Source organism: Lepidochelys kempii, chromosome 8 (assembly GCF_965140285.1).
Source record: "Lepidochelys kempii isolate rLepKem1 chromosome 8, rLepKem1.hap1, whole genome shotgun sequence".
NCBI classification, from domain to species: Eukaryota; Metazoa; Chordata; order Testudines; family Cheloniidae; genus Lepidochelys; species Lepidochelys kempii.
Genome location: NC_136387.1, coordinates 65,482,171 through 65,510,091, shown reverse-complemented (window position 1 = coordinate 65,510,091; position 27,921 = coordinate 65,482,171). Strand labels below are relative to the sequence as shown.

Here is a 27,921-nt window from a genome sequence, read left to right as displayed (position 1 = left end):
GATTCCTTTCATCAGCTCTGTTAGTTACATTTCCTGCTTTGATAAATGTAAATACAAGAAAAATCTAAAGCTCTTCAAGCTACCCAGTTGCATTTGATTAGTTAGTCTGAATAATGTAACAGTCTTTCAGCACCCAAAGGAAAATTTTGAGTTCCACTGCTAATATTTTTCTCCACAAACAAATATAGATTTCCTACTCTATATAATTATCTTATAAGAGATAACTTAATATTTCCTGGACTTCTGTAATTCAATTCCCTCTTTTTTATAGGTTCTGTTTTAAGATGTTTGATTTATTTGTTTGGAATTAGAAATTTGGAATTAAAGGTGATGTACGAAGTATTATCTGTAATACTTTTGGATGGAAGATGTAGCCGAGTAATTTTGTTGATTCTGTCCACACTATACTTTTTATCATATTTAGAACCCATTTTAGTTTCTGCTAACTGTTGTGCTGATGGTGAGCATGGGATCTAAATTTATTTAAATGGCTTTTGCCCAGTTGCCATCTGTCTCTGATACCAGGGTAAACAAATTTCCAAGTATTTATACAGCAGAAGTAGCAGAGTAGACTGAGTCCTATGGAACATAAATTGTCAAAGCTGTAACTCATGAAAGCTTAAGCTCAAATAAATTGGTTAGTCTCTAAGGTGCCACAAGTACTCCTTTTCTTTTTGCATGGTTTCTTAGAGAATTTAAAACCTTGGAAGAAATATATTTTAAGTCAAAGGGCCAAATGCAGTTTTGGTGCAAGTGTGGGCATCTTCACTGACTTAGATGAAATTAGATCCATTTACAGCAAGGAGGATTCTGGCTCTGAACTGATACAGTCAGAAATCACTGGATTGTCCAACTCAGTCTACAAACTCTGGATCCATGGTTGTGCAGGAATAAAGGACACAGTATCCTTCACCCAGCTCTGCGCTGCCTTGACCAACCCTGAAGACAGTAAATATATTGGAAAATGGACTAGCACCTTCTCCAAGGGTGCAAAGCCACTTAACGGGGAGGCCTCCATAAATCTGGTTTCCCCTTTTCCCCTGCACAGGAGGAACAACGGCTCCTGTAGCCCCAGGTGAGCATTAACTCCAGTGGGGTTGCCACACAAAAGTTGAAGAGGTCCAAAAACATCATTGTTAGAGGGGTTAACTAAGAAAGCAGTTTCTGGAGGGTCCTCTTGGGGGTCTCTCCTGTACCAGCCAGGAGGGGAGAAAAGAACTTTGTCCTAATAAATGTGTCCTTTCAATGTGTTTTAAAACTGGGTATGTTCAAGATACTCATTCCAACTTTAAATTGCATGCTCACCTTGTAAGAATCTCACTTCCTCGCTATTATCCTGTCTTGACTACATTACCAAATTGTCATCAACATAATAAAAATGATCATCTTAATGACAAAGAATGTATGGGTTGTGGCTGGGAGAGGACTTACCCCATTGTGACAACAATACATAGATTAAACTCCTCTCATTTCAGCCCCTGCTCCTCAAAGGTCAGTTAAATGACATATTAATATCATTTCTTTCCAGCAACGTAATGAAGGAAAAGCAGTCTAAAACAGGAAAAAATGGGGCAATACTTGAAGTTGCAAAAGTCACAAAGAGGAGCACCCCAGACAAGGAGAGGGGATTTATGTAAATGTGGCTTTGTATACACTGTGTAAGCATGGTTTACATACCAGAATCCTCCTTGCTGTAAGTGGGTGTAATTTCATCCAAGTCAGTGAAGCTGCCCACACTTGCAACCATTTGCTAAATGACCTCACCACACATTAAATGATAGGGGCCGATGTCTAGCTTATAGGAAAAATGTGCAACTTGTGGAGTGGGGGGACTACTTAAGTCCACCCTGGTGCAGGAAAAGCCCTCTCTAACAGAGCTGCACCAACCCTCCCCTCGTACCCCATTGGAAGTAGTTAAATGCCAGGTTCTGTCATGATCTGCTGTGGTCATTATGCTAGTTATTCCATTCTCAAAGGGCTGGGAAGGACTTTTTCTCTCACTGCCAGATTGGCCATTGCAAGGTGGGTTGTTTTCTTCTTCCCACAGCAGGATGGGGGCTTAGTTGGGGTGGACATGAAATGGAGGTTAGGCTATGATGTCACAACTCATTATGTAAACATGAGGCGGATGTCCACTGCAGGTACTCCATAGGGAAGGGATACAGTGTTCAGATAGCATGGATTGGTAAAGAATTTAAAGGAGATGAAATAGGTTTTGGGACTCCTATGACTGGTACAGCTGGCAGCCAACCCCTCCTCCTTTATAGCCCCCCCTTTTAACCCTTTTTTGAGGTGGGTGGGGGGCCCAGCAGCAGGTTATCTGGGGACCAGAATGAGTAAAGGGGAGAGCTGACATCACTCCCCTAACCTTTAGTATATATAAATTATTATGGGATTACCTGCACTGTATGCTTTTACATGCTGGGTACTCCCTAACATTTAGGAATAAAGTTGCAGCCTAATTAAACCACATCCAGTGCCTCCTATCCTTCTTCTAGCACAGCTGGATATTGGGATTTTGTGGCCATATAGTATTTTGACCTATAATATCCACACTCCAAATTATGGGAATAAATTGAGCTAAACATTACATGATCCTTGCCTTTTAGGTACTACCAACCTCAGTTAATTTTTGGAGCCCAGGGCCCTTGCTACTTTCCAGGATATTATGCCACAGCGTAATCAGGACTGCATCAAGATGAAAGCAATTTGATGGCTACTGCGTCATGGAAGTGTTATTGTCTTCCTGAGTTATGCAGCAACAGAGATTGTTCCCCATTATGGAGTGGGGAATATGTTAGCTTTGATAGCAGTAGGTGAATTCTTTTGTGGCTGACTAACATTTTGATCAGGGAAGATGGAGGCCACTGGAACTTTCTGTATCCAGTCTTGGGGCCATGCAGTTTTTGGACTGAAGAAACTCTTGCAGTGTTTTCTTTTGAGCCTTGCAAAGACCTTTCTCCTGGATAGCACAGCCTGCTACACAGCCATCATCTAGGGCTACACACAAGATATATTTAAGTTTGAGATATTAGCAAGATGTTGAAATCAAAGTTTCCAGACTGCAGCTAGTCACTTGGAGACAGATTTTGACATCCATATTCCCTGATGCATAGTACTTTACTTCATGTGGTTTTATTAATTTCAGATAGGACAACTTTCAGAATAAGGTGCCACTCATTGTAAAAACTGGCAGAATCTGGCCCTTAATAAGTAAGATTATCAGTCTTAAAACATTACATTTTCTTAATATAATTTCACTACCAAGCTTGAAAAGTATTTGTTATGCATACTTTATAGTTCATTGCTGCAAATGATAACAAACATCATTTGAAGACTAATGATTCCTTTCTCTCCTTCTCCAACATGAAAAGGATGATCCCCAAAATTTAACTCATACATGGATTGAAAAGATCTTTAACTTCATTCCAAAGCTCTGAAGAGTCCAGTACAATGCAGAGAGCATGCTACAATATATCATTTAACTGACCTTTAAGGAGCAGGGTCCAAAATGAGGAGTTTAATCTATGTACTGTTGTCACAACAGGATAAGTTCTCTCTCGCTCTCTTTTTTTCCCTGGTGTAAGTCTACTACTCTAGTGGTAGGTGTTTCCTGTTGTATGTATGTCATGGACCACAGAAGAGATGTTGCGTTTTGATAGAGCAGATATACTCAGAGGAAGATGATCATGGATAAACTGAATGGAAACTTCAAGACATAACCATTTAAGAAGTAAATATGCATTTATTATCATGTGAGTTGATTTTAAAATAATAATTATAAAGGGAAAACTTAAAATAATGAACAAAATTCAGTGCCATTTCCCCAAGGATGAATTTTTCCTAATCCATTTATGAACTAAGGCAGCACGTTGTCATCATATGTCCTTTTCAGTCCCGAGTTAAAGGATGTTTAAGCTTTCTGGCTCCAAATCGGTAGGGTTGGGACAAAAGAAAAGGTTCCCCTTTCTTGTGCATGGAAGAGATGAGCATGTAACAATGGGTTTGGAAGGAACTGAATGGCTTGCAAACACCCTGTTTAATAATTTGCACCCATTTGTGTAAGATGTGATCTATATGCATTGGATCATTATGAATTTGTTACTAGTCACTATTTATGCAGATTTTTTGTTACATCAGTTGTGATTCACTCATCCAAGGGAAACTCTTATTCCCAGATCTCTTTTTATGCAGCTGTCTAACCTGCAATGGATGTTCAAGATTCATACTTTAAACTTGGAGAAGTAGGAATAAAAAGAGATACATTTTTCTCATTCTTTTTACATACTTCTCATGCTTCTCAGCTGTGACTACTGATTTGAATCAGTTGAGACTGGCAAGACGAGGGCTAGTTCATTTGGCGATCTAGTCCCTCTTTCCTCACAAACACCTCTCACTCCCATACTGCACTTGAGTTCTCCCAGTCATATCCACAGGCCAAATATGCTTCCTTCAGTATCCATGCTCTGTGGAGCATTCTGAGATGTCTGCTCCTTTTGTACTGACCAGGAATGGACACCTGAAACTGATGCAAAAGGTGATAGGAAGGGGGGACCTGGGAAGGAATCCATGCGCAGATAGGAATGTAAGTCCTGCTTTAGTGCTGTTTCTCTCATCTTCTTTCAGCAGCAAAGGGATATGCTGTTGTCTTTCACTCTAGGACCTGATCCACGGAAGTGCTGAGCACTTACAATTCCCACTGAAGTCACTGGGAGTTGAACATGCTCAGCATTTTGCAGGACCTGGGCCATAAAATCCATCAGATCTATATGTGCTAGTGTGCTTCATTTTCTTGTGATTTTCCAGGGATGCTCTGTGGTTTAGTAGCTCATTGTCCAAGAGGAAGATCTCTGTCAGTAGACATTAAACTGTCTGAAGTATAAGGTCCTATGGTGTAAAAGGTACAAATATTAAGATGAAAAAAGTGCCTTAAAAAGCCTATTTTAAAAAAACCTGCTTTCTGGGTACAGAATGTATGTAGTCCCCATACTTCTGTAGCCTGGAAAAGTTGGCTCTCTCTTGTATGGAACACATTCCTGCATCTTGTGTGTTTACTGTAGTGGATGGAAGGGATAAAGAGACTCTACAAGGCTGATGCTGGAGGTAATGGCTGTCTCCTATAACTGTCCTCACTACAGCCATCTGAGTGGTTAGTCTTCATACGCACTGGGTTTTGGGACACCAAAAGATGAATGTTTAAGGAACATCTGTTAAAGATGTTTTCAGATTATCATTTTATCACATAACTCCATAATAATTTTAGGCCAGATCCTGCCATTTTTGCTCACATTGAGTAGTACCTTACTCTGTGAATAGTCTCAGTGATTTCAGTGGGTATTCCTCAGTGTAAGAGCAGCAGGGTCTGGTCCTTTATAAATAAATTTGACTTTTAGGAAATGGTTTGCTAAAAGTTTGTTTCTGCATTTTGTAGCTTAAAGTTATTTAAAATAGAGCACATGGCTCATTATAAAATCTTAAATAATTTATATTTGCAAATAAATCAGAAGAAATTATACATTTATTTTTCCTTTTTAAATCACCTTCCCTCTAAATGACCTTCCTCATCATTCAGGCTTAGTATGCACTGCTCCTGCAACTACTCTCATGAATGGAGTGGGAACAGACATCTGAGGTCAGAGTCACCCATACTTCAGCTGCCTAGGTAGCACGAGGTTCCTTTAGCTTCCTTTGAACTGGCCTTCAGAGATCACTCCAAATGTGTCTTAGCATCGTCATGCTTATAACAGCCAGCAACTCTGATGCAGCGAGCGTCCTATTGTGTACCTGTGCCTTTTTTAACAGGGTCCCCCATCAGTGCTCCTGATTCACAATGGAGGTTTCAGTGCTCAGTGAAACTCTGCAGCAGCAGTTCTATCAGCATACTGGGTTACCTTCCATTGGCTACAGAGTCAGCCTGCAAGGAACCAATGACTGTCACAAGGCTGTACAACAAATGATGTTGAAGCAACAGCATCTCCCTGAGTAGCAGAAGGAAATGCAGAAACAGGAACTAGAGCAGGAAGTTTCAGAGGTGGATTCCAATGCATCTTCTCTTTTGGGGACAGAAAGAGACCATTTGGTCATTCAAGAGCGATCCCCCTATTAAGCTAGTGGGTAGAGAATGCTCTTGTTTACCCCTCTAACATTCTGGGCCTGATGTTTGCCCCCCACCCCACTTCCCCAGTTCTTCTATGCCAGACCAATTGCACAATTGGGCCATAAAGCTGCCCTAACAAATCAACTGGGGAATCCCTTGGTGTGAGGGAATTCCTGGCTATCATAGAGCTGTCATTCATGTGTGTTAGGGGTTCCAGCTGTTTAGTGCTCTGGCAAACCTTGGCCTGAGTAACAGCCTCTAAGGGGCTGTTGCAGCCAGCATGGGTTAAAGCAGTCCATTGGTACCTCTAGGATCAGGGGAGTGCAAAGGAGACCTTAAGCCACCATTGCTTGCTCTTCATCAGGTCCCATGCTCCAGTGGTACACAGTAATTTTGGGGCTGTATATACATAAGTGTATAAAGTGTTTTTTCCCCATATGTGACTACAGTAACAGGACCAATTAGGTAAATGCTACCTATAGTGGTGTAACGTGCATACAATATACTCAATGGATGTATTTAGAAGAGTAAATGATTTCTGATCAGAGGGAGAGCGAGAGAGAGAGGGAGATGCATTAAATATAAAAAAGGCGGAACAGTGTCTAGTCTTTCTTATATCCCACATAATAGGCTAAAATAGCAAAATCAATTGAAAGTTTATTCTCATTATAGTAAACCTACATGAAGCCGAAGTAAAGTAAGCAAGTGTGATGCATTTTAACAAAATAAATCATATTCTCTTGCTTAAAAACCTGTATCTAAAATAATACGAGCTTTTTACCTACCTTAAGTTCTCTAAAAAAGATGCTACTCCTTGCCCACTCAACAATGGAGAAGAGGGTTTGGTCAGCCATTTTACACATAAGCCCAAATGTGTTGAGCTTTTCATGTTTGCTTCTGTTAGCTTGCTCCTGCTGCAAATATGCCATGATCTTAGCCTGGACTTGTGGCTCATCTGGCTCGCACTTCAAGAGTTCCAATATCAGATGTGGAATACTTGCTGGTGAGCTTGTCTGATAACTATCCATGTATGAGTAGCCCATTATTGACTCTGGAGAGCTAGTGTAAGGGTCAGGATACTCAGACTTGATAGCACGGCTTGGAAAGTGGCCATAGGTTTGGTAACCTTGTAGGCTGCCATGAGGCGGCATTGTCATGCTAATTGGAGAGGTTACAAAGGGACTTCTGTCATAGTCTGTAGGAGGCAAGGCAGTATGGTTCAGAGGTAGGCCTTTGGAAGCAGAGTGGATATTCTGGATTGCAGAGGATATTGTCAGGTCAGTGGGCATTGCTTGGATCACTTGAGTCATGGCTTCCAGTTTAAGTCCATTTGCTCGGATAAGGGCTTTCTTCTGCTGCTTCAGTGCCCTGTCTCTCTTGTACATTGGTCCAAATTTGTTTCTACCCCCACGCATTCGGTCAGCTCTCACAGCTGTTGGGGAAAAGAGAAGGAAGTAAGATATTCGTTAAAACTTAAGCAGGTAACTAACATTCTTGAGTTGAACACACGTTTAGGAAAGAGTGGCAAGACAGCAGCACTCCCTTAATTTACTTTGATCAAAATATCATGATTATTCCAAAAGAAAAAAAAATCTTTTGATTTAATGAATTTTAATTGTCTTAGTTACCTATTGGACAAATATTCTTAACATGTATGAATTCATTGTTTAGGTCATTTAAAATGTAATAATTAGGGACAAACACAGTGGTTGGCTGAACAAATTTCACACATGATGAGATAACGTGATTCCTGTTGAGATCTCATACTTTTTTTTAACTGCAACCCACGGTATCATTAGGAAAAAAATGGCTTCTGTCCTGAACTCATCTGAGAAGTATCCTGAGGGCCATGTTATCTCATGATAATCATTCCATTATTGCATACCACCATTACACAAAAATTGTCTGAAATGTAAGCTGTAAAATGCTCAATAGGCATAAAGGTGAATCTGGTTTCTTTGGCAAAAATTAAAGATTATTTCCTTTATGGTTTATGTATATCGTTGCAAATGTTTAAGGAACATTCCTCATTTTCTAGAGATGTTTCAAATGCAATTTGAATAGGCATAGAGAAAGCTGCCCGCTTGCCATATTCCACACAGAAGGTTGAACTGACTCAGAAACTACTGACAATGTTATAGCTTGTAATATCTCTGGAATCAGAAATAATTAAAACAAATCTACTTCAACAGCTGCCTCAGGAATCATATTGGTGGTCTCTGTCACAGCAGTATCTGTCACTATGGCATATATCTAATGGACTAGTGAGTAGTTCTCGCCAAGCCCACCTTGCCCAATGGCAATTAGATAGAAACAGGAACCTCTGACAGCTTGGTGACATGATGAGACTGCTGAGATTGCTGGAGGTTAAGTTCTTGAGCTTTTTATCTTAGGGATTAGTGTAACATTAAAAATTTATTATGAATCCTAGGTACACAATACTGTAAATTATCATGAAGACTTTAACAATTAATGATTTTTGGTATACACGGTAATTTATTAACTAGAATTCAAGTCCACATATCACTATCAGGGAAATAGATATATAAATGTTACAGGCATTTATAATTATGAAAGCATGTGTTCTTCCAATTTTCCAGATAGAGAAAGAGAAGTTGTACAGATGTGACAGAAGGATATAAAGATAAATCTTTTATAGTCTCTCTCAGTTTTAGTTAATGCTGTAGTTAAAGCATTTTTTGCTGCTAACACTATCCCTTATGAATATTACAGGAAACTGAAAAGTCTTATACAATATTTTGCTGATAAATGTAACATATATAAGCATCCTTCTCAAAACAGTTGCAACATGCTGCACAATTAAATATTATAGGTCAAATTCCACCCTGAGATACTTTGATTTCAGTAGGAGTTGCACAAAAGTGAGTTGTATGTAATCATACGATTACAGAATTTGGCCCTGTATGATTATCTATAATTAAAAACAGTTAGAAGTAGCAGTTATGCAATATATTTTCAACCTGATAAATGTCCATACTGACAAAAACATTAAATGACTTATTTTACCACTAGTTTTCAGAGGGATATACTGCAACTCAAGATGTTTAGCTCATTGCAATATACCAGTTTTATCTGTGCACTGTGGGCAAATGTAATGAGTGTGGTATTTACTAAATTGTGGGAGGGTGTCTGTATATTTGAATGCATATTTGCATTTATATCTACATATTTCCATTGTAATACTGGCATGATCCTGCAGTCTTAACTCAGGCAAAACTTATTCATTACAATAAGAGTTTTGCATGAGTAAAGAATGTTCAATTCTGATCCTGCATTTCTTACTCAGGCAAAATTCCCATTGACTGTAGAATCTGGGCCTAAGTGTAAATGATATGTTTAGAATGTGTTGAGTTGAACTGCCAAGATTCTCTTACTAATCTCTTGACAGTAATTTTGCGTTCTATTATTTCAATAGACTCTTGTAGTATTACCATTCTTCTCTGTATGTGAATGATCTTTCTGAACTCTAAAATCTTGTATTTCCTTTAAATTTTTCAAGAAATCTCATTGTGAAAGTATACCTATTCATAATAGCTTTACGACATACTTTTGGAGATTATTTTACCCCTATTTTTAGCTCAATTCTTTAGTCACTCTGTGTACTGAACTCCCATTGAAATCCGTTGCAATTTTGCATGAGGAAAGACTCTTAATTTTTCTTTATTTCACATTCTCTTTAAGATGGATATTGCAAAACAAAACCACAACAAAAACAAAATACTCTATAAAATATAAATTAAATAAAATAATCCCTGATACTAAAGACCAGAAATTAGTTGCAATTATTAATTCCCCATTCTGTATTCTGTTTTTATTCTGAATTAATTCTGTTTGTTCCTATAAAGTTTAAAAAGTAATTTCCATGCTATTCTTACTCTTTCATCCAAGTACTCCTAAATGCATCAAGCTATCTATAAATCAAATGTTTTCAATTTTTTCTTGTGGTTTTAACTAGCTTTAACTTATAATTGCCCTGCTACTACTTATGAATAGATTAAAAATATCCTTTATTTAAAACATACAAGAGCAGCATATAGTAAGTTACTAGCAAGTATTTTTAAATGGGTATGGTAAATTATATGCAACATAATTTGTATAAAACTAAAATGTATGTAATATTTTCAATAGTTTGTATAGATTATAAATATACAATAACAGTAATAATTCTTACCTTCTAACTTCATTCCAACACTTAGGCATTTTTGAAATCGACAGTAAGGGCAGCGCTTTCTCTGTGTTTTGTCAATCTGGCAGTTCTGATTTTCTATACACGTGTACCTTTTGTTATTCTGGACCGTTCGTTTAAAGAATCCCTGTATGATAGACAAAGAGTCAGCCCGTTTCACTTTAACAGTAGGTTTCAGCATTTTATTTTATGGAAATTTGTCAGAAACTTGTCATATACCACTCAAACACTTATGAGGTTACGTGGTTTATTTTAGATTTCAGCAAGATATACCCTGGAGAAAACTGCTAGACTAGAGAGGAGTTTTTCTGGTAGTAGTACTGTGTTTTTTGTAGACTTACGTCAAAGATTGGTGAGACTTGTCTGTATGCCACTGCATCCCTGACAATATGACCATAAACACTGATGCTGACCAGTATCTCTTTTGTCTGCTCTTTAATATTCATAAAATGACTGAAGCCTGCCTTATTCAAGTATTCTTATATGGAATACATGATGCAAAATGTAAGAGAAACATAAGATACATTGGCTCTTTGTATATTGTTATGGTGTATACCAGAGGCATAATAAATATTTCACTTTTATTGTCTCGATACAATTTTTTTAAAACAAAAATGCAATTTGCTAGGTTTATTCTGCTTTCCATACAGTGAAATGTTTAAAATTGCATTGTTCTGGTGTAGAGGGTAAGAGATTCTGCTCTTAGAAAACCGATTTAAATGGTTGTATATAACTTTAAAAGGTTTATTCATGACAAATTATTGCCTTCACTTACAAGGCTCAACTATATTTAATAGTTGGTTTCATTAGATATGGATTTAGTTTCCAAATATGTGCACAGGATAAATTACATGAGTGACTATTCTTTATTTAATATACTGCAAGAAATTATTTGCTTGACTTTAATTGTGTACATGTCCAAGTAAATACTAAAATAAAATACTTTGTAGGAAAAATAAGCATGAAGTTGTGATGACAACAGAAATTTACATTTTTATATTGAAAGGGAAAACCTTGGAACAGTGGCATTAGATTTTGTAAAACTGAAATGTATTGAGGATACCAGTTTGTCACTTTATCCTACAGGAACAATAGTACTCTAAATGTATATAAATCACCTAAAATCAATAGTTGAGTCACTTAGGACTGAAAGTTCTACAACTCTATCACTTCACAACAACAAAATATTTAAAAGCAGTGGACACAGACATACAACAAAACAATCTAACTTCTTGGTTTTTTCCATTTGGGCAAATGAGGTTTTTCAAAATTTTGGGTGTGAATCTAACAATAAATGGAATCAGAAAGAAGCCAAACCCCTGTTTGTTTATTTTTACCAGCACTTTCCTTTAACATTTTAAAACATTTTAAACCATTTTGATTTGCATTCTATTAAGTAATTTGTACTAAACCTTGCAGCTTTCACAGGTGAGAAGTCCATAATGGTAACCAGACACTTTATCTCCACAAACTGGACACAGTTCTTCCAGGTCTTCATCGTAAGAGTAATTCACCATTTTAAACTGAGACACTGGAAAAAACAGAAATAACACATTCAATGAGCATTTACATTAGTAGTTCAAAAATGCTTTCCTCAGCTCCAACTATCAGACATTAATTTTGACCTGAGGAAACAATTCATTAAACACCTTCTGCAAATTAAATAAAAAGACTTTAAAAAAATCCAAACAAACAAAACATCCCACCATCACAACTCACACAGAAACATGGAATTTTTCATTCAACAGCAAAACAATATGGACTCTTCACAAGTAAACAAAAGTATAAACTTCAAAGTTTTGTGTTGTAAGAAAAAATTCTAGAGTTATTCAGAATTCCAGTGCTCTTAAACCATCTACAATCCATCAAACCAGAAACTATGTTAAATAATTTAATTTCACCACTTATCAGGAAAGTGCTTTGAAAAGTCAGAACCAAAATTGACAAGGTTAAATCTCACTGATGTATGTAAACTAACTTTAACTAGGTTTGCTTCCTTTAAAGTTTTGTTAAAATAATACCAATCTGTAAATATTTACTTTATCTAAACTTGAAACCCACATAACCAGCACTCTCCTAGTGTGTTGAATGTAAATTACTTACAGCACCAAGTTAAAATGCTGTCCTGACCCCCAAAACCTTGTGTGCTTGATTCTGATCAGGCTCATCTTTAACAAAAGCCTGCTTCCTGTAATACCTAAATCGATCAGTTTTAATATTAAGTGTTCACATTTCTTATTGTTTCCCATTTTATTTACTTTTGCCTCCAAACGTTTTTAACCCCCGGAAACTAGAGAACAGCAAAGAAGGAGACAAGCAGAAGGCACTGGGATTGTTTTTTTGGAGAGATGAGGTGGTAAAGTACCTAAACCTAATTAATTTTATATAATCGCCATGCTAAATTAAACCCAAATCAAACCCCAACGATCCAGGATGAAGGTCCCAGGCGCAAGTAACCAACTTCCTCGGACAAAAGTAATCAGTGTTTGCGGGAGATCTAAAAGATGTACAGACTGTAAACAGGAAACGCAGCAGTTCCTATACCCTGATTTTCCCAAATACCCCTATGCAATTTAGACAAAACCCTGAAGGAAAAAAACTGTCTGTAGGAATCTAATGCGGCCTCTGCCACTCCGAGGAAAGGTGGAGGAGGAGCTGGGAGATGAGGGGGTGCGAAAGAACCTGAATGAAAGAGAGAGAGAATTGATCCGGATTCACCCCACAACCAGCGCACCCAGCAGGTCTGATTATCCTCCCCCCCCCCAAAAAAAACCCCTCCCATCGCTCACCGCAGAGCCAATTTCCTTCTCTTTTCCTGCTGCAAAATACACCAGGCAGCTGCCTGGTTTGTAATGTAATCAATGATCTCTGTAAGGGGGTGATGGACACAGCAGCGGCAGAAGTTATTATTTTGTTCCCCTAGAATCAAACCGCTATCACGTTTTTGAGTCATCTAAGGGAGTTACATCTAAGTAGTTGTAGCAAGGGAGAGATCCCCCAGAAAGCGGCTGAGGATGTCTTGGAGTTAAGAGTCTCTGGGTTAAGAAAAAGATGTGCTAAGACTTAAGTAACTAACAGCAGCCGTGTCCCCTAAGGAAAGAACCCCCAGGCTCTCTCTGGGAACTAGAGAGGGAACTGGAGTGAAATTAACACGGCGTGAAATAGCCGAGAGAAAATATTTTCAGAACGACTTCTTCACGGTTTATGAATCAGGGCCAATCTGATCAGAGAGTAGTGTGTGTGTGTTATACGCTATGGGCTCTCCAGCTACCATCTCCACGCTTGTTGATTTCTTTTATATACCTGACCTTAGGTGGACGATTCTTTAAGATTAAAGAGCGGATGAATGCAGTTTCTCTGCTCACGGTATGCAGGCAATAAATACACAGGGGGAGAGAGAGAACGACCAGTCCCTTCCTTCTCCTCACTTTGTCTGGGCTGCAAGGGCCGACGCAAGAACAAAGTTCCCGGTGTCACAAGAGAAAATAAACGGTCAAAGGGGTCAGTAGGGAAAACAAGGATTTTTTCCCAAGCGCTGTCCGGGAGCGTTGCAGGATAACACAGTGTTGAGCGAGACACATCCAAAGAAAAAGTCTGAATTACCCTGACACCCCAATCCCCTTAAAATTTCTGCGTCCCATTAGCCTCAAGACAGAAAAGGGCCCCTTGAAATCGAACAATTTAGGCTGAAACAAGCGACCGGTAGAGAAGTTTCTGCTAAAGGGTCGCCCAGAGCCCTCAATCCTACCCCCTTCAGGAGTTGAGGAGTACATTGTGTTAAAATGGGGCATTTCTACAGTGAAGAATTACCGCTGTGTCTCTGGCCAGCTAGCCCCACCAGACACCTGGGACTATAGGATGTAGAGAATTCCCGAAATGGAGACCCAGCATTTAGGGGATCCTCTCTGCTCCTCCATTTAGGGGTGTGAATGGGGTGCAACTCCAGCGCTGATGCCGAATCTCTCTGTGACACAGCGAAAGCCCCCTGCCTTTAGCATGGCAAATAAGGACCACCTTTAACTGAGCTCGGGAGCGAGCTGAAAATCACTGGTTCCCGTGCCGCTCACAGTCACTTCTCGGAAAGAGCGTTCAAATCTCCTGTCCCGAGCTCAAAATTCACGCAGGTTAAAGCGAAAGTCTCTGGGTTTCAGACAGAAAGTTTCCAGCTCCGCTCTGGAGTTAGGACTTTAAAAAGATCTTCCTGCTAAACTATGGTACCCCAGCGACTCAGCTCCAACGCCTGCATTCTCTGCCCACCCAGGAATGAAATTCAGAGGCATAAATACGCCGTCAGTTTCAGGACTTGCTGAATCAAAGTTTCCCAACGCATCTGGTTGATCACCTGTGTTATTTGAACTGAAAGACAAGCTGCCCTTATTACCACACTTACTCTCACACAAAGCCATAAATGCAATTAGCAAACCGACAGGAACAGCCCAGAAAACGACCGCTAATAACGCATCAGAATGGCTAAAACCCTGCTTGGAAATGGTCCCCTGACAGCTGTGTATTTCGGATGCCTTCGAGGCGTCAGTCTCCAAGCCTTATTCCTTCGAGTCTATGCTAGGTAAAGTTGTAAAGGGGTGGCGAGGAGCATTTCGAGAGCAGAGACAGAATCTGGGTCGTGCAAAGGGCGAGTATGGAATTGCTGCAGGGATTTTCCTGATGTCACCCCCTCGTTTGCTTGAGAGAAACTTCAGAGGCTCTCTCACGCGCGCCAGAATCTGGAGCTGCCTTTTTTTTTTTTTTATTTAATAAAACACGTTTAAAATAGAGCCAGTGGGATGGATATGTTTTCTTGCGAGCAATCAGGAGCTAGGAAAATAAAGGGGAACTGCAAATCCCCGCTCCCATAGGCCTCATTCCCCCCTTAAAATACTAGACAGCGGGTCCGAGTTTCCCTTAACAGCTCAACCCTGCGTCTGATGCTTTGAGGATACGACTGCACCGTGTCACGTCTCCCATGCACCGGGGGCAGAGGGTAGATTCGGATCGTTACACGTAGCTCTCCCTCCCATTCATTGCTTTCGTGCTGAATTTCCGAAGGCTTTAACCCCACCCCCCCGCCCCCCAAGCTTTTAGTAACTCGGTTCTGGAAGTTCAGCGAACTTCCCAATTGTCAGGCTCAGCTGCCCGGCTCAGCCCGGCTCCAGCGGGCGGTGCCGCTAAGCCCTGCCGGCTCGAAGTGGCTAACTGGCAATCGCTTTAGAAACCTCCGCAACCGCTTGCTCAGGAGCCCCCAACTTTTTATGGAGGGAGCCGCGGAGCTCTGCCCCCGGGGCTCGGAGCCCTGCCCGGCAGGTACCGCAGGAGCGAGCCCCCCTGTGCTTACCTTGCATGTTTTCCGGCATCTGCCCCTGCTCCCCATTCGCTCGGGCGAGTCCCAGGGCTTCCGTCTCCACTTTGGGCAGCATGACAAGGCGGCTGCGGGCCGGGATGGGGGCTCCGTGTCCGTCCGGGAGAGCGGCACCTGGGCACGGCAGCACAGATTTAGCTCGGAGAGGGGGGGAGCGGCGGCGCCGGCGTCCACCCCCTACTCCGGCCCGTGCCCCGCGCGCCCCGCTGCTGCCCACACCTAGCGCCGCCGCCCGCTAGCGCCGCGCGCGTGGGGCGCTGGGGCTCGGCGCGCGCCAGGGGGCAGCCCGGGAGCCCGCGGCGCAGCTCGGGCGGAGAGCGGCGGCAGCCAGGCTGAGCGCCAGCCCGGGGAAGCCGCGCTGCGGCGGGGCTGGTGCGCGGCTGGCCGGGTTCCCCGCCCCGCTTCTTCTCCTCCCCTCGGCCTGGCAGGGGCTCCCTCCAGCCGCGGCTCTCGCCCTCTCACAAGTGTGGAGTTGCGAAGTTCAGACCTTGCGGTCCTGCCTTGTTTACTCCACATGCACCGTGAAGAGGCGCTTCCCAGCCGGCTGGGGTTGGGGGAGGGGGGCTGGGGAGATAGCGAGTGTGAGGGCTCCCGGGGGGAGGCTGACACTGCCGCTCCAGCCAATGAGGAAGAGGCACAATCTGCAACCAACCCTTCCCCCTTCACTAAAGCCCCCCCTCCCCCCGTTACAGTTGTTAAATCACCCTGATATTACAGGGCTAGTAAAACAGGCACGGGCCGCCTAAGGGAGCGAGGAGCACCGGCCAGCAGCTTGCAAACACCCCTAGCAAGCCAGGTGATCTCTGCATCCAGGGGAACTAAGACATGAAGGTGCCGTGCAAGGAAGGAGCCGGGCAATGCATTATTCCTGCTCCGTGGAAGGCAGGGCTAAGGGGTCTTCTTTAGTCATCGCAGGCTGTTTCCTAACTGTGCAGCCGCGCTCTTGCCTTACACTCTCACCCAGCCATTGTGCGGGCACAGGGGGTATGTGCAGGGCTGATAAGAGACGTTTTTGTCTCTCCCATTTTCACCCATCAGGGCTATTCCCCGCCCCACAGCAGCGACAGCTGGAGTTGAACTCTCTCCAGTAGAGAGTACGTTGTCGCACACGGTCCTAGGCTCGCCGCCTGTACATGGACTCAGGTGGGAAGCTATCACCCCCCGCCCCACTATTATGAAGGAATTGTATATCTTTGCAAACACTGCCTCGATCCCCCTTGTTTACATTTCCTTCTTACAGTCCGATGGAGACCTAATGGAGGTACAGTTGGGTTTTCTGTATTAATTCTACATTTTCTAGCGTCTTGTGAGACGTATCAAGACGAGCTACATAACTTAAATAAAGCAAACGTCCTAAAGAGCAATCTGTCAAACAACAGCCAACCTGCCGACTAAAAGTGCAGTAAATGGCACCAACCTAAACGTTACCAGAAAGACCTCGTTCAAATAGTATTTTTTAAATGCTAGAATATTTAATTATCGGTGCCAGCTTTTGCAATCCCACAGTTATTGCAGCCATTCGCAGTCCATTCTAGTGAATGGGATTTCAAAGATTTTAATGTATTCTATTTGAGTAGCACGAGGAGCAGAAATATTTCAATCAAAACTCACCGTCCACTAGTCGAGGTAATACAATTGCTGTGATATTCAAATTAGTTGTATTAACATATATCTATTTTGTTGACATTAGATGAGCAAGCATTATTTCCATCTTCAAAACAATCAAAACCTCCTCTATCTGACAGTTAATATGATTATTTTTCTATGGCTTGTTAATCATGTTCACGTTTATTGAAAAATATAAATATTTGGAAAATAAAAATCCCTTTGAACTGTAAGTATTATATGCTATTGACTATAATAGTGTATGGAAAATAAAGGTTCATGACTGTTAATCCAGATTCTATAAAAGGTAATTATTGCTCTAACTTTATTAAACAATTTTGATCACCAAAGTGCTGATGGAAAAGTGGCAAAAAGTCATTTAAGAGCGATAACGGAGTCGGTTGTGCTCTGTGCTTAGTTAGTTTGAACTTTTCCCATCAAGCAGTTAAAAGTTAAAACTCTAAACTTAATTTCCTGGAGATCTGGATATCTCCAAACGACAGTGTTACTGAAAAATAGGTTTCTTTCTTTCTCTCTTTCTTTTATGAGACTTCCGGACTTGATATTCTTGGGACGGGTTAAATGTGGGGAGGGAATCAGACCTGTAAGTGTTGCAACTTAAAAATATTGAAATAGCCAATTTGGGGAAAAAAAATCCTGCTCAATATTAACATGATTTCCAAACCTGGAATTCTATCTCTCCAATTCTCTTGTGGACAGGTTTTAAAAATAAATACCGGCGCAGCTATCTTACTAGGGAGGGCTGTTTGAGTGTCCCCTGAAAGATGCCTTCCTCTCAGGGGAGCAGACGAGTATGAGATGAGACCATACCATCTTGGCATTTGTGGATGTATTATTTACTTATTTTTTCAAACCTATAGACTTTGCTTCTATAAAATTGTTGTAAGCTCAGGTTGAATGGGCTCAGCAGTTGTAATACCTTCAGAATAGAGGCAAAGGGTCACAAAAGTGGATCTGATGGAAGTTGCTTTTGGTTCAGCTATGGATTAGAGGAGAACACTTTGGGCTTCCTGTCTCCGCAGCAAAGAGGAGCAGATCAATGGATAAAAACACAGAGGTGTTTTCGAAGAGCCGGTCTTAGACGGAAAATTCTGATTTGGAGACATGTAACAGGATAGACTGACGCTGCTTCTCTCCCTACATGCCCACTCGTTCCAAAGGGAGCAAAGGTCCTATTTTAAAATTATTTTAAATCTGTGTCCTATTTTAAAAGCACCTCGTTCTCTGTTAGAGGGATCTGTGCCCTGTCCCTCCCACCCCACTTTACCTCCCCGCAGGACATAAATTATGAAAGGCACAGCCTATGACAGTATTTACAACAGACCTTGGAAAGTTAGATTAATACCTATATACAGATCCTCAGTCCTACAGCTCTCTAAGGTTTCCTGGGCAAATAAGAAGGGCCGTTCTCTATCCCTCTCTGCAGTATATTGTTCCGGGGAAAGTGATTTCATGTTGTTTGTCCGATAAACTCGCAGCGAGACAATCCATTTAGTTTCTCCCGCTCTTTCTGGTGAGTAAAGAAGATCAACATTTTAGCCCACCAAGGCAAAAGCAGAAAAAGATCATGCCAACTAGGACAGTATAGCTCAGTCTCATAGTTCGTCTGGGACCAGATTATGCATTGAAATCAATGGGAGTTTTGAGCGCTCAAATCTACTCTGGTTAAGATCGAGCCCTTAATGTTCAGATTTTCCCCATTACTTATTTTCACATCAATACGAGCCAGTCTTCTTTGTGAAGATTCTACCTATTGCTTCATTTATAGCTCTCTATGTCTATCTCTACTCTCTACAACCCCATCACCCCCCCAGTGGTTTACTCCCACTCAGGTATAAACAGAATCCACCCTCTAAATGACTCTTTAGTGCTTAAGTCTCTGTTTAACTAGGACTTGTGGAGTCAATGTTACAGGCAGTATCACTCCACAGGGGCCTGACTTGGAAGGAGTTCAAATGGTACATTGCAAAGCTACTCCAGGAGTTATTAGTGTCGATGAAAATACTTTGGAGTGGTTATTAAACATCTACATTTCTCCGAAGTAACACTTTAGGGCAGTAACCATTATAAATTATACCTGCTCCCTCGTGGCTACGTTAAATTTAACATGGAGCTTTAGCTCTCACAATTGCCTTGAGCAACCTTAATTACCCTCTCTTCTAATCCCTTCGCCATTCCTTACCAAGTTCTCCAAACTTTTTAATGTGACTTCTCTCCAGAGTTTGCCTGGCTTGTTCTGATGTAGCCTGAAGGTCTTGATTGACGCGTGTAATTATAATAATAAAAGATGATGGCTTGGGGAGCCTCTAGCAGCCTTGATTAGTGCAAGGAGCACAGCTCTGGAATATTTATGTTTTCCCGTTTAAATGTATGTACAATTCCATTAAAAACACGGGCTGATTATTTATCTTTTTATTTTTTTAATCGGGAACTTCCTCTGCTCTTTTTGTTTTCACAGTGCAGGGCTCCATGGTCGTGGAAGTTCAAGGCCAGCTCCAATTCTTGGGAACTTGAAAGAGGCCCAAAGCTGGGCGCTCCTAAAGGCTTTCCAGCTAAGCAGGAACATTTCGAACTTTGATGGGCGTTCCTGTGAGCAACAAATGCGAGGCTACCTTCCTTCTGCTTTGCTTAGGGTAAAGTGTCCTGCAGGGGAGAGGGTTTGCTTTATCTGACCACAAAGGCAGGCAGCTCTAGCAGAAGAACCCCCCCACTCCCCCAGATCCCATTAAGAAATAAATGAGAGCAAATTGTAACTTTGCTGTTGGCAAGAGTCCTCTTACTTCTATACTAATGTTTAGGGTGGAGAGGATTTGCACTCTCTTTTTTGCCTCTGCTGAAAGTTCACATTGCAAAGATCAGCATGACAAACTGTGTCTGTAGATGGAAGGCAAAGAGCCACAAACGCGCAGCCTGTCCATAGCCCACTCACTTGATACGTCCCCTCACAAAATACAGCAGAGGAGCCAGTGTTTAGCTGCTCGTGTCAACTTCGGAGAGCATGAAACGCAAGGGATCTCTTTACAATGGGAGACATGCTCTCTTCCTGAACAATTCATGCGCTTTATACTTCATCTCCCCGACCACATGCGCACACATTTCTTTTCCGTGCTTGCTTTCTGTCAATCAGAATGTGAAGCATACCCACGTCTCTCAGACAGAGAAAGGGAAGAGTGACATGAAGTCACTGCAAGTCCCTTAAGAGAAGGAGTTGGTTGTTTTTTCCCATTAGACTGGAAGTCTTGTATTTAATACCTTGGGTTTGAGGCGCTAGGGATTGTTAGTGCTCTAATCCAAATCTCGCAGAAGGAGGCGTTAGAAAGTAAACTGCCCGGTCTAGAGAAGTGAAAACCAAAACCACACCTTTCTGATCCGATGTAAAACGCAATACACAGTGAGTGAGTCGGGCTGTAAAATATACGTCGCAGGTGATCAACCTTTTCAAAAGTCTATTACATTTACGAGCTTGAGTGATTCAGTTACCTTACTGAGGGTGTCGATCCCCTCCACTCCGAAATACACAACTATTTCGACACAATCAATTATTGACTGCAGTGCTATTTTTAAAGAACAATAAAACTTACTGCTGCACACTGGAACGCACCCATGCCTTATAAACACCTTGCAGCGTAGAGTGAAACTTGCAGGACATGTTATATGACGAATAAACCTGGTCAGGTAAGTGGTAAAGTATCTCTGTGATTGTATTTTTTTTTTATTGCGAAATGAGTCATCACCAGTGAGTTGTAATGACTTCACCTCCTACTAGTTGATGTACCTTCCAGCCCATGCAGGTAGGGACACGACACAATACCCACCTGATCCCTGCTTAATTCTCTTACAAATCTCAATACAAATATTATGCAATAAGGTGTTTTACAAGCAAATTTCACGTTTGCAATTTATGGTTTGGGAGTAAAATATTCCCACCTTCAATAGTCATACCAAAACTCGAGTTTATAATTTCCCATTAGCTTTAGGTTGCAATGTAACTTTCTTACAGCAAACAAACTGGGAGTATGGATATTGAGGTTTAAAAGAGATGAGGGTGAGGTGTGTATAAGGGGGTGGTGGTGGACGTTTAGGGTGGGACAAAGTGGTTGTAACTCTGCAATCCAATTTGAAATTAAACAATGACAACCTTTGGTACATTTTAATATGTGAACAACACGTGCCCAAAGGTTGCTGTGAGGAATTTCCTGAACTAACAGCATCAATAGCAAACTGCAATCTATTCCAGGCTGCAGTTTTCACCCAATCCCATTAGGCCACCTTGAGAGCCAAACGTTCAGGCAGAAATGGTGTTCGGGTTTTTTTCCCCCTTGCGATTCACTGTTTGCCTTTCAGATGGAAAATCTGATCTAATGGAGAAGGATTAAATACAGCTCAGACCTGTTGCCATTAGCAGTCGGGGGAGGGGGGAGGGAATTTGTTCAGCTTTGATAATTTTTTGAAGTTGAGGACATTTTTAGTTTTTATCATATAGACAAAGAAGAGTTGAATACAAAGAAGAGCCCCATCCTTAACCCCTTACACAAACAGACATTTCTCATGGTGTGCCAACGGCGTTATTTAGGACAGTAAATACTATTCATGTGAGTAAGGATTTGCAAGATCGGAGCTTTAGCTTTTACTACTTTATTTTATTAACGTTTGTCTAGTTACTATTTATTAATTATCACATTCACCTACTTTTACTGTTGCAAATCTATAGCATGTTTACTGCAGTGTTATTGAAATCACTATACTGTTCTAGTTAGGTTCCTCTGTCCATATTTCTGCTTCACTATTTGAGGTTTAGCTCACTCTGTAAAAGGTTTCCACGATGAAGTGAGCTGTAGCTCACAAAAGCTCATGCTCAAATAAATTGGTTAGTCTCTAAGGTGCCACAAGTACTCCTTTTCTTTTTTCTGTAAAAGAAAAGCTGTAGCTTGGAGTACACATACAACTCTACATCTGTTTTTATTAAGAAAGTAAGAATTGTATTCGAACTAAACCCAAGTCTCTATATCATAAGAGATAACTGATTTCTATACTGTACAGCCAGATTTTAAAAAAGTCTTTATTATTTCTGGGACAAGTAACCTTGATTCAATAGCAAAAAAGTTTTCTTGGGTCTCCTCCCCCCCCCCCTTACCAGTTATGTGCTGAAGCTTGCAAAACTTTATTTAAACAACTAATCTTTGTAATTAATACAGTTTATGCTCATACATCTATATATCAATATATACATATACTTTATATATAATTTCTCTCACACATATAGTCTTAAAATAAACCTTAAAAATTTATACTTGAAAAATGTGTGTGTGTCTCTCTCTCTGTGTATATATATATATATTACCATAGGAAATTATAATTATTCCCCCACCCATCCATCCTGTACTGGTGACCATAACAGCAGATTCTCCCCCTTCACTCTATATAAGGAACAGTTTAAGAGCTGATTCCTAACCTACCCACATGGCCAGGTGCCTGGTAGAGATCTGTGAACACTGCAATCCTTTCCTCTTAGACACTGAAGACATCATCTCTGTTACTTTGTCTCAGCTATTCTGGAATCTAGAATCAGAATGAATGCATGTGTAATGTGTAATGTGTAATGTAGGTGTAAATGTGTTAATGCTTGTAACACTAGATTTGGCAAGTTAAATATAATGTCTAATTACTCCATTACATCAAAATGAAAAAAAAGTTGAGTATTTAGTCACTCAGGAGCCAAATTTTCAAAAGTATCTTGAAACGAGATTGACATAATACATTTAAAAATGACAGACTCAAAAACTTACTGTTGTAAACAAGTACAGAATTTAACTTGTGTCCTGACAGTATTGGGGCATGCCCTGAATCAGGCAAAACTACATTTGTTAGTGGAAACTTTGCTGGAGTAAGAAATTAAGGAGGGGACCCTATTTTGAAAAAGTACAGTGAAACTTGAGTTTACAGCTATCTGCAAATGCTGAGATTCTCATCCAAATTTCTCAAAAACCTAATTCCCCACAATACAGATCCACAGTACAAAGGACACACACATATCAAGGTTCAACTTTTTAATATAATCTTGCTGCTTTGTCAGTCAATTAATATTGCACTATACATTGGAAACTATACCTTATCAATTACCTCATTAAACCCTAAAAACACTTTAGTAAATATAATACAATATAGTATGAAATATAGATGTTACCTCGGGGACTACAGAAAATTTGGATGGCAGTAAGTATTATGCAAATTGGAAAATTTCATAGGTGGAAGTTACAAATAGATTATTTTTTCCTTCCACTTAACCAGTTTTTCAAGTTAATGGCAAGTTAAATAATCATAACTCAAGTGTCTACAAATTGTATATTGGTTCTCTGAGGAACCCTGAGACAAGAGGCTGAGTAAAGAAAAGTAAAACCATTAAAAATGTGAAGCCCTGGATGAATATTTTCCAAAGTCTATTTAATGACATGGTCTGATCCTGTGAATGCTGAACACCATCAGCTCACTGAATCCCAGTTGCCTACCATGACCTTTGTTGGGGTGAGGGGAAGGAAAAGATAAAAGGCAGGAAGTGAGGAAAAACGAGGGGGCTGCTTATGTTCCAAGGTTGATTCACCTTTTAAGGGCAAGATAGAACTTCTCCAGAAATCAATAGAAAGATTCCCACTGGGAGCTGGATCAGGCCCTTAATGCTAAGTAAAAGCTAGGTTTTGATTTAATCACCGATATTCATTCCTGGTCCAATTCTAGTAACTGATTTACACAAAGTATAAATTTGAATAAATGGACAAAGCACATGGGTGCTCTGAATGGAAGTGTGAATCACATGTTGTTCATCAGTTGGCCAGAAACTGTGAATGGCAAAATATTGTGATTTTTATTGTTGAGTGAGCATACAAAATGAAGGCTATCTTTGAAGACCAAAATCAGCTGTGGTTTTAAGAAGGCGATATGCCCATTGAAGTCAATTGCTCTTATTCACCTCTCACACAAGTATAAACTAGAAATAATTCCACTGAAGTTAGTGGAGATACACTGCTGTAAAGCTAGAATAACAGATATCAGAATCCAGCCCACTCAGTGCCTGTTATACCAAGGGCAAATGAGGCCCTGAGAGTAAGGCAAAATAGACCAGAGTGATTTATCTTTAAGAATTCTGGATCTGACTTTGTTCTTGCTTATACTGGTTTTACACCAATGAAATTAATTTAACTTCAGTAGAGTTATTCCTGGTTTACATTGGTGCAAGTGAGAGCAGAAGCCATTTAGTTTACTTCTACACCACTTCCAAACAATAGTGTGCAAGCTGGACACAGATCTATTGAATGAATACCAAATTGGTGCAAGGTTACAGTGCTTTGCCACCTACATTCACTTACAACTCTTTTATGACGCCTTGACATCCAGATTCTGTTCTCATTTGTACTGCCATAAACTGAAGTAACTCCATTTACTTTAATTGCATTACTCCAGGTTTACACCAATATAAGTGACAGCAAAATCTGGCCAAGTGCATTGATCACCACTGAATTTAGCCCAGAGACTCTCCTGGGAGTTACACTGGCTTTTTCCAGGGTTCAGCATTTGTCTGAATTTGTTCCAGTGTCTCAGAGATACAATGCACATAATATAGTCACTTTGAAAGTGCATGCTGTCAGTAGAGCTATACTAATTTACACCAGCTGAGGGTATGGCCCCTATGTAAACAAAATGTAAGTGAATAAGGTATTCTGCAGCATCATTATATTTCTGTAAGGGACATACTTTTTGCAGCTGCCACTTGATGAACAGGAAGCTTAAACTGAGTTGGGGATAAATGTGATACATGCTAATATATTATTAATGATTATTGTTACTGTTGTTGCAGTACCTAGGAGGCCTAGTGATGGACTAGGACTCACTGTGCTAGGTACTACACTTCTCTTTATGATATGGCCTAGAACCTTCCCCTGATGGACCATTCTCTTTCATTTTTTCCTACTCCTGAGATGCACTCAACAATTTATTATACAACAGTTTTAAGAAAAGAAGACAGACATTTTATATCGTACTCTGAGCCACATTGTACAGTTCTTACTCAGGCAAAAATCACACTAATGTCCTGGGAGTTAGGCTAACTGGAGTAAGGGCTGCTGGATTTGGCCCTATTATAATTATTTAAAATACATTTGGTATTTAAATTGTTCAGCAACAGGGCCATATTTTATTCCCACTTAAACTAGTGTATGTTTGGCTTGTAAACTGTAGAAGTACACACCACACACACACCCACACGCTGGACCTGGTTCTGATCTCATATTGGTTTTACACTGAGGTCATTAACCCAATTGAGGACAGTGGAGTTCTGGTTCACCTCTGTCTGAATGAGATCAGAATCAGACTATCTCTTTTCATATTTTCCTCTACTAACAACTCTCTTGTTTTTCTTAAGCTTGTAGAATTGTGGTTTAAAGGAGCACAGGTATACACACACAGTAGCAGTTTGGGTTGATCCTTTCTCTGCTAACCATGTCGGGGAGCAGCAGTCTTCAGATGGACCTAAGTTTACCTCTTGTGGTGTCTTTAGCCTCATTCCAACCGATGACTATTAAGGCTACCTGAGAACGTCTGCCTAAAAATCTCCCAAAGGGTCCTGAGACAAGTGGGTCAGAACTTGCAACATTTGGAACACATATGGAATCCCTGGGCCAGAGCCTGCCCTCACTAAATCTGGAGTAACCCCTCTGAAGAAATGAGAGCAGCATGCGGCCCTTCATCACAGCGAAACACACAATTTAGAGAGCTGCTTTGACGCAGTACAAATCTCCTGAAGCAGAGCGGGCCGCAAGGTGCCTCTCACACCGCGCTAGCTGAGCAATGAAAAGCAATGGATTTATACCCCCAACTGGCATGGGAAGCGAACGAAACCCACTTCGTTGTGCCGAACAGCCTGTGGCTGGGATGGCGAGAGAAAAGGCGTGGCTCGAGTTTGGGAAGATGCATCAAGGCTATTAGTGGAGAGCCTTCCGCTACTCAAAGCGATCACAGGGGACTAGTCCCCCAAGAGCCCCATGGGCCTACTCACCTTGATCTGGGGCATTTTACGCAGGTCTATACTCTTTGGCTAGTAGATAGGGACGCTGACCCACATAACCTGCCGCTTTGCACTTGAAAGGAGACACAGTCACGCTCTAGAAGTACACCTGTGCCAGGCCAAGTTTAAACAGCAAGGCTTAGGCGCCGAAGGTGATTGTTTCAAAGGTTCATTGCGAGCAGAACACGCTGAGTAGCCACCAGTCGTTCGCTGAAAGATGGACCCAGGAGAATGGGAGAGCGAAGCGAAAGGGAAAGGCCCCCCGCAGAACTGGAGCCTGGCCTGGGGACGACTCTGGAGTCACTGGGCGCTGGCTGGCTAACCCACCTCGGGAAGCCGAGCTAAGTTCTTCCGTGGGGTTCAGTGAAAGGAAAAGCAGCGGCCCGTCCCAAGAGATAAAGATCACGTTTCAGCTGCAGTTGCTCGTCTTTAGACTGCCGGCAAACTAAGATCTCGAAGCCATTCCCCAGCCCGCTAGCAGCACCCGCTAAAGAGGGTCCTCAGATCGCTCTGCTCCCAGCCCACCCGGGGCAGAGGTCTCCATCCCGGAGGCTTTCCGCCAGGCGTACCCCTTCTTTCAAGGGCAAGGGTTCGAATTCGTCTTTGCAAAAGTCCAGCCTCAAATTCGCGCCTGCCATAGTTCTCACAAAGCCAAGCCCCAGAAGTGAAACACAAGAGGACACAACGTCGGTGTATTTCAACGCTGCCGGGGGGCTGAGAAACCTCCTGCCTGGGGCTGCGCTCAGCCGGGGTGTCGCACTCGCCCACTGTAACTTTCACGCGAGCCCTGGTTGGGCATCTATGTACAACCCAGACGGCGCAACTGGAGACCCTTTGCAAGCAAATCCGGGACTGTCAACTGAACAACGATCAACACCTGGCTAGCTCAAGGCACGGAAAGGACACGCTCAGGCCACGGGACACAAACGGGATTCGCAAGAGATTTGGAAAACCATTTAAAAGTAAAATTCCTCCACCTCCAAGCCTGGCACAATCACGTCCCGGTCTAACCCCAGCGCCCAGCATTTGAGTGATTCTCTGCTGTTCTGTCTATGCACTTCCTACTTTTCCAGGCGTTCAGCAGGCATTTCATTCTTCCCTCCGCTGACATGCAGTAAGATGTCTCCTTACGGAAAAAGAATCCCGACTCTAGATCTAATTTGTACCAACTCCGAGGAACGAATAAACAGAATAATTCGAGATTTGGCATTTTTATGAAGGTCAAAGCGAAGTATAAATGAAAGGGAAGAACTATTCAGAGAGAATTTCAGAGAGACTGGACAAGGCTTAAAACACAGAAGCATACCCCTCCCCCCCTAAAACAGTCAAAACCACGCCTGAGAAACAACATCAAGAACAAGACACACCATGCAACATTCAGTAAGAGCTTGGATGCAGTAAAATAAATGCCTTCCAGTTTTCCAGTGGAGTGGATGATTCCAGAGGCTAGCTGAATGCACTCGAGCTTTATAAAGATACTTTAAAATATTAAATGCATTGTCTTATTTACAGCCCTGCTCACACTCAATGAATATTTAACTTCATTTGTACAGTATCTAAATAAATATGTATTAGATGTC

At 41.4% G+C, this 27,921-nt stretch overlaps 1 protein-coding gene across 1 annotated transcript in view; it reads right to left on the bottom strand.

The window, feature by feature from the left end:
- Nucleotides 1-15,890, bottom strand: part of NR5A2 (nuclear receptor subfamily 5 group A member 2) — a 99,653-nt gene extending 83,763 nt beyond the window's left edge. Inside the window, exons 1-4 of the mRNA XM_073356777.2 lie at nucleotides 15,637-15,890; nucleotides 11,717-11,835; nucleotides 10,290-10,431; nucleotides 6,883-7,529 (exon numbers count right to left, since the gene is read on the bottom strand). Coding sequence (XP_073212878.1) covers nucleotides 6,883-7,529; nucleotides 10,290-10,431; nucleotides 11,717-11,835; nucleotides 15,637-15,718 — 990 coding nt within the window. The 5' untranslated portion in view covers nucleotides 15,719-15,890. The remainder of the gene's footprint in view (nucleotides 1-6,882; nucleotides 7,530-10,289; nucleotides 10,432-11,716; nucleotides 11,836-15,636) is intronic.
- Nucleotides 15,891-27,921: the final 12,031 nt, after the last annotated feature.